This window comes from Ascaphus truei, chromosome 4, assembly GCF_040206685.1.
Source record: "Ascaphus truei isolate aAscTru1 chromosome 4, aAscTru1.hap1, whole genome shotgun sequence".
NCBI lineage: Eukaryota > Metazoa > Chordata > Amphibia > Anura > Ascaphidae > Ascaphus > Ascaphus truei.
Window position 1 is genome coordinate 422,164,165 of NC_134486.1, and position 18,226 is coordinate 422,182,390.

Below are 18,226 nucleotides of genomic sequence, written 5' to 3' on the forward strand. Positions count from 1 at the left end.
GATAGGCACGTCCCATTTAACCCCAGAATGGTTTCTAGCTGACAGGCAGTTATACAATATTATTATGTATTACAAAATGACATCAGCTTTAGTATTGTTATGTATTACAAAATGAGGTAATGTTTAGTGACGTGCAAGCCCCCCCATAAAGGGGTGGAACTTTAGGATTTAGGGTATAAATATATGGCATACCATGTTTATTGTTTAGAGAGCTTTTGTTTTGAAGCTGTCTCCGTTGTGCACTTGACATGAATAAATTCACGTGTTATTCTGTTTCAAAATAACCTCAGACTGTGTTTTTTATTTACGCTTTTCACACATGCAACCTATGACTATCTTGCTCTGGTTTAGACAGCATTTGAAACTATATGAATGTCTGCCGTTAGTGGTTTTTGAGCACTAGTGGGGACTCCGTGGTCTCTTGTTCATCATTATCCAGACATTACTGCATTTCATACTAACACAATTATTTTCTTTTCAAAAATAAATATTTTTTGCAGAAAAGAGGAACTGCCATGGGGGCTACCTGCGCACCCTCCTACGCAAATCTATTCCTGGGGTGGTGGGAGGCGGAAATTATCTTTTCGGAAGGAAATCTACAATCCAGTCAGCGTCGTTGTGGTTGAGATACATCGACGATACCCTCATCCTCTGGCAGGGAACTGCTGAGAGGTTGGCGGAGTTCGTCGATGTTCTCAACAACAACGACTATAACATTAAACTTACTTTCCAATGTAGCTCGAACAGGTTTGAATTTCTGGACCTGTTCATCAGTATAGATCCAGAAGGTAGTCTTTGTACGGATATTTTCCGGAAGAAGACTGCCACTAGTTCGCTCCTTCACGCTACGAGTTTCCACCCTACGCACCAAATCAGAGGCATCCCAAAAAGCGAATTGAGATTGAGACGTAATGTCTCTACACATGATAAATTTATTGAAAGAGCAGGAGAAATGAAAGATCGCTTCCTCAAACGAAAATACAGTAAAACATGTATTAAAAAAGGCTTTGAGAATAGTGTCGCTACACCTAGAGCATCTCTGTTACAACCTCGATTGAAAAAACAAGAAGGGAAACAACATATTCGGTTTGTAGGCAGTCATAACAGACAATGGTCTGAAAAAACGTAATATTTTTCAACATAATTGGCCTGTCTTAATGACAGATCCTGACCTTAGGGAAGTACTTGGTGACAAAGTTACCATGACCAGCCGCAGATCCCCTAACTTACAGGATAAATTGGTACAGGTACATAGCCACTATGTACCTAGGGCTAACACTACCTTTTTATCCACTTTTTCCAAGAGAGGCTTTTTCAGATGCATGAACTGCTCTGCGTGTAAATATATGCTCCAGACCGATTCCTTCTCAAACTCTTCAAAAACAAAGAATTATAAAAACAAAGAATTATAAAAACAAAGAATTATAAAATCAAATGCAAAAGAAAGGGGGTCATATATTGCATACTTTGCCCCTGTGGTCTTCCTTACATCGGAATGACCACTCGAGAGGTAAGGTTTCGTGTTCTGGAGCACAGCAGGAATCTTAAAAATGCCACACGAGACCTTCAGGCTTGTAAAAAAAAAATGACGTGAAGTGGCGAAGCACTTTATGCTGAAACATAACTCTGAGTATACATCACTATCAGCTTGTGCTCTGGAGAAAGTCTCTCTTGGAATCCGTGGAGGAGATCGTGAGCAAGCCCTGCTTCGCAGGGAATGTACATGGATTGAACAAATGGACTCAATCATCCCCAAAGGTTTAAATGATTATTTGAGTTTCTCCATGTTCTTATGATTCGATGTTATTGGGAAACAACCCCCTATATCAGGGGATGTGCTATATGTATAGAGTCATTCGGACCCTCCCCATTTTGTTCCCTTTTCCTTGTTTCTTTAGCCCCCACTTCTCTCCCTCTTCCCTTCTCATTTTTCTTCCCCTGCCCCCTCCTTTTTTCCTCTTTTCCCTTTTCTCTCCTTCCTTTTTTTCCTGCCCTCCTCGCTTTCTGTGATCCTTTACCCCTCTCAGTTTTACTTATTTTATGGTAATACAATATATTGTCTATACCATTCAGGTTTTAAATCCCTTTTGATCTTTTACTAGACTACTTAGAATGTCTTTATTTCTGTATTTATGCTTTGTATCTTTCTTTACTTTAGATGATTAACCTCCCCCTCCCTTGCTTTATCTGCCGTTATTAGGCTTCTTGAGATGCGATCACACCTGGTGTGATTTTCCTACGGTGTGGGACACTAAATACATATCCCGAAATTCACGTCCGTGCCTCACGCCTGTCTAATCAAGCTAAATACGGGTTACCATGACGACGACGCTATTGCGTGATGACTTCACCATCGTCTTTCACGTCGACCGGCCCCCTCAGCCGAAAGGGCAGCGACGGATGTGCATGACGCGTGAACATGGGAACATGATCTCCAATCTTCCTGCTCTGTGGTGTTGCAGACATTACCATGACAACGACGTCGGATACGTAATGACGTCATGAACGGCAAGCCAAAGGATTGGACACCAACATAAGACACACCCTGATGGGCGGACTATTTGTATAATACACATGTTTGAAATCAACTTAAATGCTGGTGTTTGGCGCGAAATTAGGCTATAAATATGCAATCTGCTCCCATTGTAAATTACCACTCCCCGAGGAAGACGCAAGTGGAAACGTGTAGGAGTGGGTAGCCAGAGACAGGACACCTCACCTCTCCTACCCATGGAGCACACAGATATCTAGACCTTGTTGCAAGCCTTTTCCCTCCAGATTCGTTCATTGACTTCTCTCTCTATATTATTGACATGTTGCATTCCATTTGTTTTGTAGAGAAATTCTTTACGTCACTGAAGTCAATGTATACCATTAGTGTTTAGTGTTCACACAGCAGTCATACTTAAGCACATTATTCTCTGACTTTTGAGTGACTTACATGCTATTATAACAGTATGCTCTAGAGACTGTGTGTGTTGTGTGTTGGACACAGAGAACGATACGCTCTTAAGGCATTGTTTTACTTCCCTTTGCCTCATTCATCCACTCTGCTACATAAACCTAACACTAGAGGGATACTTAGCCTTGCGAACTCAGTAGCTACTAACTTGCATTGCATAGTATATAGCTGTTCTGAGTAGTTTAGTGTCACAGAGGTAGTCCCTGCCACTTTTTAACCCTTTTTGTACTGTCCTTTAAGTGATGTGAAATAAATTTGTTATATTTTGGTAAACCCGTGTGCTCAAGTGGGATACTTTTCTGTTTGTGTTACACACACACACACACACACACACACACACACACACACACACACACACACACACACACACACACACACACACACACACACACACACACACACACACACACACACACACGTATGTGTATATATATATATATATATATATATATATATATATATATATATATATATATATATTACAAAAACAGAAAACTACAATGAGCGCAATCACAATATGACTAATAATGATATTTACCACATATATAGGAGGGTATACTACCTCACAATCTAACTTTCCCTGATTAAGTCTGCAGCCAAAAGGTCTACCGCTCCACGGGCTGGTATAAAGGGATATCCAAACAAGAGTGACCTAGGCGCAAGTAAAAACAAGAAAAACAAACATAGGGTAATACGTTCAAACAATTTGTCTGCTAGAGGGTACGATATGCACTTACAGCAGGTAGAATAAAATCAGGCCTTGTATCCACTCTGGGATCAGGAACAATGAATGAAGATCTGGAACCGCCAGCAGCAACTCATCTACAGGAACCGTATCCTCGTGTGAAGTATCACATATAGGAAGAGAAGTGGGACACATACATAGTGTAACACAGTTTATTTATAAAATTAATAAAAAGACAATAAGTAAAATACTCACACTTTGTGAGTTTGGGTAAAAAGCGTTTGAGAATTTAGAGCTTCTCACACTCATCAGGGGTAAGTATCCGTGGACTTATACACAGCTCCAGTAAACTCCTTACACAATGTCCTTATAACCATATGTAATGTTCTTGCCAAACTTCCAGGGGTATGGAGTCATTTATTTAGGCACTCCCAATGTTGTCCAGAGCCTCTGAGAGCGGGGTACTATTAAAGTTGTTGAAAAACCCGTAGTTAAGGGCCTTGTGTCTATGACCGCACCTAATGTGCTGGTAGTACTCACGCTACTCCAGGGGTATGGTGTGGCGTTTTTCCCCTTGATCGCTATCCGACTTGTTGGTCTGCGGATCTCCCCGCTTCACTCACTGCTCCTCTCCTCCCTGGCTGTCCGCCTGCACGCGGCGGCGTGGTGACGTCACGTCTTCTCGCGAGATTACGTCTCCAAATCTCCCGGTCACTGTGTTTGTCTGCGTCCTACACCAACTGATTAAAGACATGTACCGAGCAGGTACACCGATAAAAATCACTGCCAGACAGCTGGAAATTGCTGGCTAGTCTCCCCAATGTCCTGTGTTCACTCTCACTGCTTCAAAAACCACGCCCTGGTGTGCAGGCGGACAGCCAGGGAGGAGAGGAGCAGTGAGTGAAGCGGGGAGATCCGCAGACCAACAAGTCGGATAGCGATCAAGGGGAAAAACGCCACACCATACCCCTGGAGTAGCGTGAGTACTACCAGCACATTAGGTGCGGTCATAGACACAAGGCCCTTAACTACGGGTTTTTCAACAACTTTAATAGTACCCCGCTCTCAGAGGCTCTGGACAACATTGGGAGTGCCTAAATAAATGACTCCATACCCCTGGAAGTTTGGCAAGAACATTACATATGGTTATAAGGACATTGTGTAAGGAGTTTACTGGAGCTGTGTATGAGTCCACGGATACTTACCCCTGATGAGTGTGAGAAGCTCTAAATTCTCAAACGCTTTTTACCCAAACTCACAAAGTGTGAGTATTTTACTTATTGTCTTTTTATTAATTTTATAAATAAACTGTGTTACACTATGTATGTGTCCCACTTCTCTTCTTATATGTGATACTTCACACGAGGATACGGTTCCTGTAGATGAGTTGCTGCTGGCGGTTCCAGATCTTCATTCATTGTTCCTGATCCCAGAGTGGATACAAGGCCTGATTTTATTCTACCTGCTGTAAGTGCATATCGTACCCTCTAGCAGACAAATTGTTTGAACGTATTACCCTATGTTTGTTTTTCTTGTTTTTACTTGCGCCTAGGTCACTCTTGTTTGGATATATATATATATATATATATATAAAAATATATACACACACGCATATAAATACACACACACACACACACACACACACACACACACACACACACACACACACACACACACACACACACTGCAAGCGGTGCGGCCGAGAAAGATCCGATCCCAACACACCCTGACCTGTGACACACACACACACACACACGAGAGATCCGATCCCAGCACACCCTGAACTGTGAGACACATACCTGAACCCCGTTATAACGAGGTGCTCAGGAGCCACAGAATGAGAACGCGTTATAAACGGAATCGTGAAAAGAGAATTGTACTAGCATATGAAGGGTCATTGGTTCAATTCCTGGATGGCATGGTATAATTTATAAATTACTTTATATAATAATTTATAAATTATAAAATAAAATAATAATTTATAAATTATAATTAAAATAAGAATTTAAAATGTATACCATGCAGAAATCAAACCCATGACTAGGCTAGTACAATTTTCTAGCTGAAGAATAGGACTCTATTAACAAACTTAACATCTACAGTAGCAGTGCAGTAGATGTTAAGTTTGTTAATAGAGTGAGATTCATCACACTAACCCTGTGGTGTAGCAGCTAGAGAATTGTACCACCATATGAAACGTCATGGGTTTGATTCCTGCATGTGTATTATATAAAATGTATTTACTGTTGGGCTGTCATTGGTCAGAGAAAGGTCATGTGACCCTCCTCTGCGCTCGAAACGCAGCCTGATATAGCAGAGAGAGGAGAGAGCTGCAGATGTCGGGTAAGTCAATAAAGCATTGAATGTTATTTTAAAAAATAAATAAACCTTGGAGATTTTTTTTAATCGGGAGCCATGCTGAGACAATGTTATAAGTGGATCCGCGTTGTTGCGTACCACGCTATAATGGGGTTGAGATATATATACACACACACAGGCATAGCCCGGTTTAAGGACACTCACTTTAAGGACACTTGCGAGTAAGGAAATGTCGTTCAATAGGCAAACAGCAAATCACGCATGCGCCTATCAACACGTCCTGAACAGCAATACCGGCTCCCTACCTGTACCAAAGCGGGCAGACTATAGAGCCTGTTACAATGCGTTATTTACATCAGTTATTCACGTATATGACGATTGCAGTACAGAACATGCATCGATAAGTGGGGAAATGGTAGTGCTTCACTTTAAGTACATTTTCGCTTTACATACATGCTCTGTACCCTTTGTGTACGTTAATGCGGGGAATGTCTGTATATACACACACACACACACACACACACACACACACACACACACACACACACACACACAAGTGGCGCGGCTCAGAGGTCCGATCCCAGCACACACTGACCTGTGATACACACACATACATAATATATATGGGAGGGGAGCCCCTAGAAGCTTCTTGTCACTGCGGTTTTATACGACTATTTCATAGGTGCTTTTGTTAGAACATTGCATAGTATATAGTATGTATATAAAATGCAAGGGTGGCCTCAAATCTCAATCAGGTTACAGCACAGGAGCAGGGGGGACCTTTTAGGTGCCCGGGATCTTCCCCCCATGTACATATGTGTACACACGCACACACGCACACACACACGTACTCCTCATCCTTACTCTTTGTGTAGAAGTCTGTGAATCGCTGCAGGGAGCCGCTGAGGGATTCTGGGAAATGTTTGCTGGGATCCTCCATGTAGCAGAGAGGGGAGACGACCCAGCACCGAGGGGACAGGACGGAAACCTGCACCTCTGAAACCTCATCATCTTCTAGAGGCGGAGAGTCTTCCTCCATAATCTGGGGAGACACAGGGGAGAGATCAGCCAGACACCCAACCAAGGCTGCTCCCACACACTCCAATATGGAGGCCAAAGGTAGAGATTTGGGGAGCAAGGGGGGAGAAGGAAAGGGATAGGGAGAGATTGGGGGGGAAGAAGGAAAGGGATAGGGAGAGATTGGGGGGGAGAAGGAAAGGGATAGGGAGAGATTGGGGGGGAAGAAGGAAAGGGATAGGGAGAGATTGGGGGGGAAGAAGGAAAGGGATAGGGAGAGATTGGGGGGAAGAAGGAAAGGGATAGGGAGAGATTGGGGGGAAGAAGGAAAGGGACGGGGAGAGTTTTAGGGGGGGAGAAGGAAAGGGATGGGGAGAGATTTGGGGGGGAGAAGGAAAGGGATAGGGAGAGATTTTGGGGGGGGAGAAGGAAAGGGATAGGGAGAGATTTTGGGGGGGGAGAAGGAAAGGGATAGGGAGAGATTTGGGGGGGAGAAGGAAAGGGATAGGGAGAGATTTTGGGGGGGGGGAGAAGGAAAGGAATAGGGTGAGATTTGGGGGGGAAGGAAAGGGATGGGGTGAGATTTGGGGGGGAGAAGGAAAGGGATGGGGAGAGATTTGGGGGGGGGGGAGAAGGAAAGGGATGGGGAGAGATTTGGGGGGGGGAGAGAGGGAAAGGAAAGAGGAGATGTAATGTGGGAGGAACAAAGCAAGCAGGGTGTGTGAACAAACAATCCTTTTACCCCCATACATGGCATACGGTGCAGATATTCCCCCCATACATGGCACACGCTGCAGATATTCCCCCCATACATGGCACACGGTGCAGATATTCCCCCCATACATGGCACACGGTGCAGATATTCCCCCCATACATGGCACACGGTGCAGATATTCCCCCCATACATGGCACACGCTGCAGATATTCCCCCCATACATGGCATACGCTGCAGATATTCCCCCCATACAAGGCACACGCTGCAGATATTCCCCCCATACATGGCACACGCTGCAGATATTCCCCCCATACATGGCATACGGTGCAGATATTCCCCCCATACATGGCATACGGTGCAGATATTCCCCCATACATGGCATACGGTGCAGATATCCCCCCATACATGGCATACGGTGCAGATATTCCCCCCATACATGGCACACGCTGCAGATATTCCCCCATACATGGCACACGGTGCAGATATTCCCCCCATACATGGCATAAGGTGCAGATATTCCCCCCATACATGGCACACGCTGCAGATATTCCCCCCATACATGGCATACGGTGCAGATATTCCCCCCATACATGGCACACGCTGCAGATATTCCCCCCATACATGGCACACGCTGCAGATATTCCCCCCATACATGGCACACGCTGCAGATATTCCCCCCATACATGGCACACGCTGCAGATATTCCCCCCATACATGGCATACGGTGCAGATATTCCCCCCATACATGGCACACGCTGCAGATATTCCCCCCATACATGGCATACGGTGCAGATATTCCCCCCATACATGGCACACGGTGCAGATATTCCCCCCCATACATGGCACACGCTGCAGATATTCCCCCCATACATGGCACACGGTGCAGATATTCCCCCCATACATGGCACACGGTGCAGATATTCCCCCCATACATGGCATACGGTGCAGATATTCCCCCCATACATGGCACACGGTGCAGATATTCCCCCCATACATGGCACACGGTGCAGATATTCCCCCCATACATGGCACACGGTGCAGATATTCCCCCCATACATGGCATACGCTGCAGATATTCCCCCCATACATGGCACACGCTGCAGATATTCCCCCCATACATGGCACACGCTGCAGATATTCCCCCCATACATGGCACACGCTGCAGATATTCCCCCCATACATGGCATACGGTGCAGATATTCCCCCCATACATGGCACACGCTGCAGATATTCCCCCCATACATGGCATACGCTGCAGATATTCCCCCCATACATGGCATACGCTGCAGATATTCCCCCCATACATGGCATACGCTGCAGATATTCCCCCCATACATGGCACACGCTGCAGATATTCCCCCCATACATGGCACAAGCTGCAGATATTCCCCCCATACATGGCACACGCTGCAGATATTCCCCCCATACATGGCACACGCTGCAGATATTCCCCCCATACATGGCACACGCTGCAGATATTCCCCCCATACATGGCACACGCTGCAGATATTCTCCCCATACATGGCATACGGTGCAGATATTCCCCCCATACATGGCACACGCTGCAGATATTCCCCCCATACATGGCATACGGTGCAGATATTCCCCCCATACATGGCACACGCTGCAGATATTCCCCCCATACATGGCACACGGTGCAGATATTCTCCCCATACATGGCACACGGTGCAGATATTCTCCCCATACATGGCACACGCTGCAGATATTCCCCCCATAAATGGCATACGGTGCAGATATTCCCCCCATACATGGCACACGGTGCAGATATTCCCCCCATACATGGCATACGGTGCAGATATTCCCCCCATACATGGCATACGGTGCAGATATTCCCCCCATACATGGCACACGGTGCAGATATTCCCCCCATACATGGCATACGGTGCAGATATTCCCCCCATACATGGCACACGCTGCAGATATTACTCCCATACATGGCACACGCTGCAGATATTCCCCCCATACATGGCACACGGTGCAGATATTCCCCCCATACATGGCATACGCTGCAGATATTCCCCCCATACATGGCACACGCTGCAGATATTCCCCCCATACATGGCACACGCTGCAGATATTCCCCCCATACATGGCATACGGTGCAGATATTCCCCCCATACATGGCACACGCTGCAGATATTACCCCCATAAATGGCACACGCTGCAGATATTCCCCCCATACATGGCATACGCTGCAGATATTCCCCCCATACATGGCACACGCTGCAGATATTCCCCCCATACATGGCACACGCTGCAGATATTCCCCCCATACATGGCATACGGTGCAGATATTCCCCCCATACATGGCATACGGTGCAGATATTCCCCCCCATACATGGCACACGCTGCAGATATTCCCCCTATACATGGCATACGGTGCAGATATTCCCCCCATACATGGCACACGGTGCAGATATTCCCCCCATACATGGCACACGCTGCAGATATTCCCCCCATACATGGCACACGCTGCAGATATTCCCCCCCATACATGGCACACGCTGCAGATATTCCCCCCATACATGGCATACGCTGCAGATATTCCCCCCATACATGGCACACGCTGCAGATATTCCCCCCATACATGGCATACGGTGCAGATATTCCCCCCATACATGGCATACGGTGCAGATATTCCCCCCATACATGGCACACGGTGCAGATATTCCCCCCATACATGGCACACGCTGCAGATATTCCCCCTATACATGGCATACGGTGCAGATATTCCCCCCATACATGGCATACGGTGCAGATATTCCCCCCATACATGGCATACGGTGCAGATATTCCCCCCATACATTTGATAAAACAGACAGGTCAACAGAATAAAACTGTTCTGGAATGGCATCAACTCCTGATCCTGAGAGCGCGCCTTCGCGTCAGTTCCAGGGCGCCCGCAGACACAAGATGAGATTGAAACAACATGTGTCGCTTTCACATGCAAAAGTATTCACAGTGAAGTGATATGGGGAATAAATATATCTCCTATCCGCACCGTGCTCGTCTCGCACCTTAGTCTCCTCATCATGTAGTGACCGATGGAGGAGATGACGTGTAAGAAATAGCCATTTATTAAATACAACTGTGACGGGAGACGCACTTAATAACACATTTATATTTCGTGGATCCTGATTGAGCAGAACAGGTTGAGCAAAATAAACTGAGATTTATTCCCTTGATAGGCAAACACACGACAACTGCAGAATAAACTTAATAATTACACTTACGGGTAGAGGAACAGAGGATAATGTCCAGAAAGGTGCAAAGCACCAAAAGATTGTCTTTTAAAATGTAGTCCTTTTGCAAATTGCCAAATAAATAGCCAGTCCAATCCTTCTGTGAATGTGCAAAGTCTTTTCTGGTTCTTTGGGGTTCGTTCTGGATCCCCAGGGCTAACGAAACCCAGAAGCAGGGCAAGTTTCCTTGTTGCGATGTTTTTAACCCCTTGCGTTCTGGAATCGTAGCCGCTGTACTTAGATCTTATCCGCTTGAAGAAATCAGGTAACAACAGCAACAACAACAACAGCAGGAACAACACAGGAATGAGGGGTACAGGCCTTTTTAAGGACAAGGGCCTGTGAAGTGTTACATTAGCCTCATCCCATTGGCAAGGAATTATCTTCCTCCTATCAGAACCTGCCAGGTCACATGGGCAAATCCTACAGCCAGTCCAGGTAACTCTGAGCATGCTCAGTAAGCAGCTTGGTAGCACTGCTAAGTAAAAAGGGGCAACTCATTTCTGGGGACGCAACGTCTGGAGTTTGGTCCCAAGGTGTGAAATATCCAGGATGAGTAACAGGATCTGCTACTCAGAAACATCCTGATTAAGTGACACTTTAAGGCTCTGGGGTCTTTCATCCCCCCCACACTTACCTAGACGCATCGGCATTTCCCAGCAGGGGGTCCATGGATGCATAACATTTGTCCCTTAATGCATTACAAAGGCAGGCAGAAAAAAATAGCATCCTGCCGGTACATTTTAAAACTGCAACAGAAAGGCACTTCATCAAAAATATATGTTTCCCTTATGACAAAGTTATATTTTTAATATATGTGTTCTTGGGGTGTTACACTGAGGCTGCACACCAAAAATCAGGGTGCTGGCTCACTCCGTTCCTAAATTAGCAGTCTTAATGGAACGGCTCCTGTTATTCAGCACTGCAGGTAGTGACTAGCCTGCAAAAAGTGGACAACAATGCATATAGGGGAAAATGGTACAGGGGAACAGCATATAAAATTAACCCCTTCATCCCGAATACGAAATAGGGGTAACCAGCCGAGCCCACTGCCTTTATTAATGCGCTGATTACCCCCATTTTCGCCACATCTCCCCCACTCAAAGCCCAAGGTTTGCCCTGGCCACCTCCTCTGGTGGTTGGGCTGACCGGAGGGTTTTTGAAGTCATTAGGTCTTGGGGATTGTCCTGCCGGGAGAGGCCATCAGCGTTCCCATGCTCACTGCCTTTCTGGTGCTGAATGGTGAAGTCACATTCTTGCAGGGCAAGGCTCCAGCGCAAGAGCTTGGCATTCTCTCCCGACACCCTCTGCAACCAACTTAGGGGGTTATGGTCAGTGATAACAGTGAAGTGTCTGCCATAGAGATAAGGCTGTAACTTCTTGAGAGCCCATACTATGGCCAGACACTCCTTCTCAATAGTGGCATATGCCACTTCTCTGGGCAGCCGCTTGCGGCCCAGAAACATCATTGGACATTCCCTGACCTCCTCCCCCACCTGGCTGAGCACAGCACCAATGCCAACGTCTGAGGCATCAGTCTGCACCAGAAACTTCATGGAATAATCTGGAGCGGCCAGTATAGGAGCGCTGGCTAGTGCAGTCTTCAAAGCCTGAAATGCAGCTTCACAGGCAGGAGACCAGACTACCAGCACAGACAGTCGCTTCTGGGTCAAGTCAGTCAGGGGTGTTGCAATGGTACTATACTGGGGAATAAACTTCCTATAGTAGCCTGCGGTGCCTAGGAAAGCCATGACCTGCTTCTTGGTTTTGGGAGTGGGCCACTGCACGACTGCCGCTACCTTAGCTGGTTCTGGCTTGAGGTGCCCTCCACCCACCCTATGCCCTAGGTATAAGACTTCTGCCATCCCTACTAAGCACTTGGTGGGTTTTAAGGTGAGACCTGCCTCCCTAATCCTGGCTAGCACCGCAGCTACATTAATTAAGTGTGATTCCCAGAAGTTACTGAACACAGCAATATCATCCAGATAAGCCCTTGCAACCCCTTGCATGCCCTCTAGCAAACAATTGACCAGGCGTTGGAAGGTAGCCGGTGCATTCTGCATCCCAAATGGCATCACTAAGAACTCATAGAGGCCACTTGGGGTGATGAAAGCAGACTTCTCCCTAGCCTCCTGGGTCAAAGGGATCAGCCAGTACCCTTTACTGAGATCCATGGTGGTCAGATACCTTGCCCCCGCGAGTTCATCCAGCAACTCATCCATGCGGGGCATGGGGTAGTCATCTGAAACCGTCCCTGCATTGAGCTGCCGGTAGTCCATATAGAACCGGGTGGTCCCATCCTTCTTAGGCACTAGGACTACCGGACAAGCCCAAGGGCTCTGGGATGGTACAATTACCCCTAGGGCCAGCATCTCCTCCACCTCCCTCTCTATACTGCCCTTCACCTCTGCTGACACTCTATAAGCGTGCTTATGCAGAGGTCTCAGATCCCCTGTAAGCACTGGGTGCTCAGTGATGTGTGTCCTCCCTGGTTTGTCCGTGAACAGAGCCCTATACTGCTCTAGCATAGCCCTGGCATCTGCTCTCTGTCTGACACTCAGCTGAGCCCCTATCTCCACCTGCTCTATTGTACCTCCCTGCCTAGCCTCCCCTAGGAGATCTGGCAGAGCTATGTCCTCCTTGAGCATATTGATGTGATAGACTTTGGTCCTCCCTGTCTCCCTAACCCTGGCTAGCACTGCTGCTACCTGTCCTGGATACAAACCCCAGATCTGCCTGAAGCCAACTATCCTCTCCCTGTATGTCCCCACATACCTCTGCACTCTCTCTAGTGCCCTCCTGACCAGACGGTGGGAGGTAGCCAGAGCATTCCTCATCCTGAATGGCACCCTGAAAAACTCACAGAGGCCATTCTGAAGGATGAAGACTGACTCCCCCTTTGCCTTCCTCTCTACACTGTATGCCACCTCTGCTGGTACTCCATAGGTATTCTTATGCAGAGGATGCAGATCACCTGGGAGCACAGGCTGATCTGTACTATGTGCCCTGCCCAGCTTGTCTGAGAACAGGACCCTAGGCTGCTCTACCCTAGCCCCGGCTTCTGCCCCTGCCTGCCTACCTTCCAGGGCCCTTAGCTCAACTAGGACCCCTCTAGGAAACCCTATCCTACCTAAGAGGCCTGGCACTGCCTGAGCTACTTCCTGAAACCTGTTTCCCATTCCTGGTAACAGGTTCAGGAGCATCTGCACATAATCACCCGCTTTACCCTCTGGCTGGCAGGCATCCCAGTCTGCCACTGCCCCTGCTGCCTCCGGCCAGAAGTAAGGCTGCAACAGCTGGGTTCTCATGTGAGTGACCCCCTGATGCCCCACTAGTGGATTTGGGAAGGCTACCTGCAACACTTGCTGCCTATCCTCCCTGGGTCCCACTAACCATCTTCTACCTTTCCAGCCCCTGGCTAACCCGGTAGAACCTGGCTCCCTACCCCAGAGCCCGCGGTGCCACAGCCTGTGGTCTGACCCCCCGCTTTCCCAGGACTCGGACGCCCGCAGTCTCATACCTTCTAAGCTGTGGTCAGCTTTCACCGCATCCCTATCTGCTGTCCCTAATTCTACCCACCCACCCATAGTCTCTAAGTCAGGGGTAACAGGAACAGTTAAAGGGAACAGTAAGTCAGTCACTGGTCGCGACTCAGTAGTCTGGCTTACCTGTCTGGTCTCCGCAGAGGCCACTGGAACCGTTGGTCCCAAATGCAGGGGGACAGAGGTTGATTCTGCTGTGATTCCTGATGACAGGCTCTTAGGAATCGCCGCAACAGCAGGCAATTCCGCAGCAACCACACAGATCACAGGCTCTAGGTTATTGCTAAGGCGCACCTCAGCAGTTTCCCTGGACAAAACCCCCACCTCCCTCATGCTATGATTGGCACCCCCATCCAAAATGATCTGGGCACCCTGTAAGGACCGCAGCCCTCCATCAGGCATGGTTCTTTGCACCCCGGTGCCCGGGAGCAAATCTTCTGGCTGCACCAGAATAACAGCAGCACCCAAATCTGGCAAGCTCCCTGCTTGCCGGTCACCAAAGGTAACCCTCCGTGGGTGCCTGCTCATGACATCAGCAGGCTGCATCTCGACTGATGCACTTGGACATCCTCTGCTCACTGCTGCTGGCTCTGAGGTGACAAAAGCAGCATCTGCCTGGGACATCCATTTTGGTTGTGGCTCCATGGCTGTGCTCTGTTCCTTTATGTGGGCCAGCCAAATCTGGGTTACTGGCCCTGCAGCTTGTGAACGTTGCCCCTGATGGGGTCCCCCAGACCGCTCACGGTCCGGGCAATGTGGCCGGATGTGGCCCACCTTGTGGCAATGATAGCACTATCTCTCAAGACTGAACTCCCCAGTATAGGGCGTGTCGCTGCCCACTGTATGTTTGGGAGTCCGCTGAGGTGCAGACTGGTCCCCCCAAGCCGGAATGGCTGCTTCTCTGGGGACTGCTGTGTTGTTCACCAAGGCTCTGCTGGTTACATATTCATTTGCTGGCTCTGCTGCTTCCACAGCAGTTACTCTGGGAACGTCCTGTTCCCCGCTGTCAAGGTGGGAGTGGGGGGGCCTTCCAAGCGCTGTCGACAGAAGCTGGAGTCGCTGTTCATAGCTAAGCCCTTCTCCCCAGGCGGTGAGGAGTGCAATGAATTCAGAGGTAGCCAGTCCGGTCGCCGCAGCGACTGATCTATCTGCACCCCCTGGTACCACGCCACTTTCTTCCAGGCGGTCACTGACATCCTCCCGCTGTCCTTGCAGCCCCGGAGCTGGAGGGACCTCCTGCACTCCGGGCTGAGTACTGTCTGCTGGCGGGGCCATCCTGCCCTCATATTCTTCTAAATCCTCCTCCAGCTGACTCTTTGAACGACCGTCTGTCATGAACCCGTACCCCACACATCTCTCCACTATCTGCGGCCGGTTCCAGGTACAAAACCTTCCTGAGCGTGGACTCATGGTGCCACTGGGGTATGGGTCCAGAGACCAGTGAATTATTTTGTGCTCTTTGGAAGTGTGTGTAAGTTGCCACTTGTCTGAGGAGCTTGCAATCTACAAGGTCCTCACTATATTACAGAACCCAACAGGAAGCTGGAATATAGGCTCAATCAGTATGTCACCAGCTGCCACCAGTTTTAAATGCTTGTGACGGGAGACGCACTTAATAACACATTTATATTTCGTGGATCCTGATTGAGCAGAACAGGTTGAGCAAAATAAACTGAGATTTATTCCCTTGATAGGCAAACACACGACAACTGCAGAATAAACTTAATAATTGCACTTACAGGTAGAGGAACAGAGGATAATGTCCAGAAAGGTGCAAAGCACCAGAAGATTGTCTTTTAAAATGTAGTCCTTTTGCAAATTGCCAAATAAATAGCCAGTCCAATCCTTCTGTGAATGTGCAAAGTCTTTTCTGGTTCTTTGGGGTTCGTTCTGGATCCCCAGGGCTAACGAAATCCTGACGCAGGGCAAGTTTCCGTGTTGCGATGTTTTTAACCCCTTGCGTTCTGGAATCGTAGCCGCTGTACTTAGATCTTATCCGCTTGAAGAAATCAGGTAGCAACAACAACAGCACAGGAATGAGGGGTACAGGCCTTTTTAAGGACAAGGGCCTGTGAAGTGTTACATTAGCCTCATCCCATTGGCAAGGAATTATCTTCCTCCTATCGGAACCTGCCCGGTCACATGGGCAAATCCTACAGCCAGCCCAGGTAACTCTGAGCATGCTCAGTAAGCAGCTTGGTAGCACTGCTAGGTAAAAAGGGGCCACTCATTTCTGGGGACGCAACGTCTGGAGTTTGGTCCCAAGGTGTGAAATATCCAGGATGAGTAACAGGATCTGCTACTCAGAAACATCCTGATTAAGTGACACTTTAAGGCTCTGGGGTCTTTCATCCCCCCCACACTTACCTAGACGCATTGGCATCTCCCAGCAGGGGGTCCATGGATGCATAACATTTGTTCCTTAATGCATTACAAAGGCAGGCAGAAAAAAATAGCATCCCGCCGGTACATTTTAAAACTGCAACAGAAAGGCACTTCATCAAAAATATATGTTTCCCTTATGACAAAGTTATATTTTTAATATATGTGTTCTTGGGGTGTTACACTGAGGCTGCACACCAAAAATCAGGGTGCTGGCTCACTCCGTTCCTAAATTAGCAGTCTTAATGGAACGGCTCCTGTTATTCAGCACTGCAGGTAGTGACTAGCCTGCAAAAAGTGGACAACAATGCATATAGGGGAACAGCATATAAAATTAACCCCTTCACCCCCAATACGAAATAGGGGTAACCAGCCGAGCCCACTGCCTTTATTAATGCGCTGATTACCCCCATTTTCGCCACACAACAAGTAAAAGAATAAAGGTATAAGTATGCCACTTAACAGATAAGTCCATAAAACTGTGCGCCTCCGGTATCTCCGGGTTCCTGCTGTCATGAACCAGACGAAGCTGAAAACCGAAACCGGTCGTTCACATTCTCATGGACTCTTTTCCTGTTGCAGCCACCGTAGCTCACCGGAACCTCCTGCAAGCACCTCCGGACGCGGAGAGAATAACATGACCGCAGGTACCCGGAGATACCGGAGGCGCACAGTTTCATGGACTTTTATGTGTAAGTGGCATACTTATACCTTTATTCTTTTACTTGTTGTATTTAATAAATGGCAATTTCTTACACGGCATCTCCTCCATCGGTCACGACATGACGAGGAGACTAAGGTGCGAGACGAGCACGGTGCGGATAGGAGATAGGAGGGCACTCACATTAGCCCATGTGAGTGAATATTATTTATTATATATTTATTCCCCATATCACCTTTATTCACTTCACTGTGAATACTTTTGCATGTGAAAGCGACACATGTAGTTTCCGTCTCATCTTGTGTCTGCGGGCGCCCTGGAACTGACGCGAAGGCGCGCTCTCAGGGACAGGAGTTGATGCCATTCCAGAACAGTTTTATTGTGCAACAGATGTGATTGTCACCCACATGTGGCCGTGTGAGCGCTGATTATTATTTTTTGTACATGTAGTTCACATGTCCCCACCTCAGATTTCATGATCAATGCATTTAGAGCAAGTCAGCGTACAATTAACTGTGCCTTATTCTCTGTTTTGTTTTATGTGCGCTCGCTGTTGACCTGTCTGCATCTGTTTCCTGAGGGTCCTGGGGAGACCCTCTTTCAGCTGAGCAGCAGCGAGAGTTCGGGACAGTATATCTTAAATACGTTCGGCCGCTTACTCTCGTTCACCGTCTGATGTA

General features: G+C 47.8%; 1 protein-coding gene across 1 annotated transcript in view; it reads right to left on the reverse strand.

Annotated features, from left to right (window-relative positions):
- Positions 1-607: 607 nt before the first annotated feature.
- The window catches only part of LOC142492481 (cullin-9-like), a 121,873-nt gene continuing 104,254 nt past the window's right edge, over positions 608-18,226 (reverse strand). Inside the window, exons 16-17 of the mRNA XM_075595118.1 lie at positions 6,818-7,008; positions 608-860 (exon numbers count right to left, since the gene is read on the reverse strand). Coding sequence (XP_075451233.1) covers positions 608-860; positions 6,818-7,008 — 444 coding nt within the window. The remainder of the gene's footprint in view (positions 861-6,817; positions 7,009-18,226) is intronic.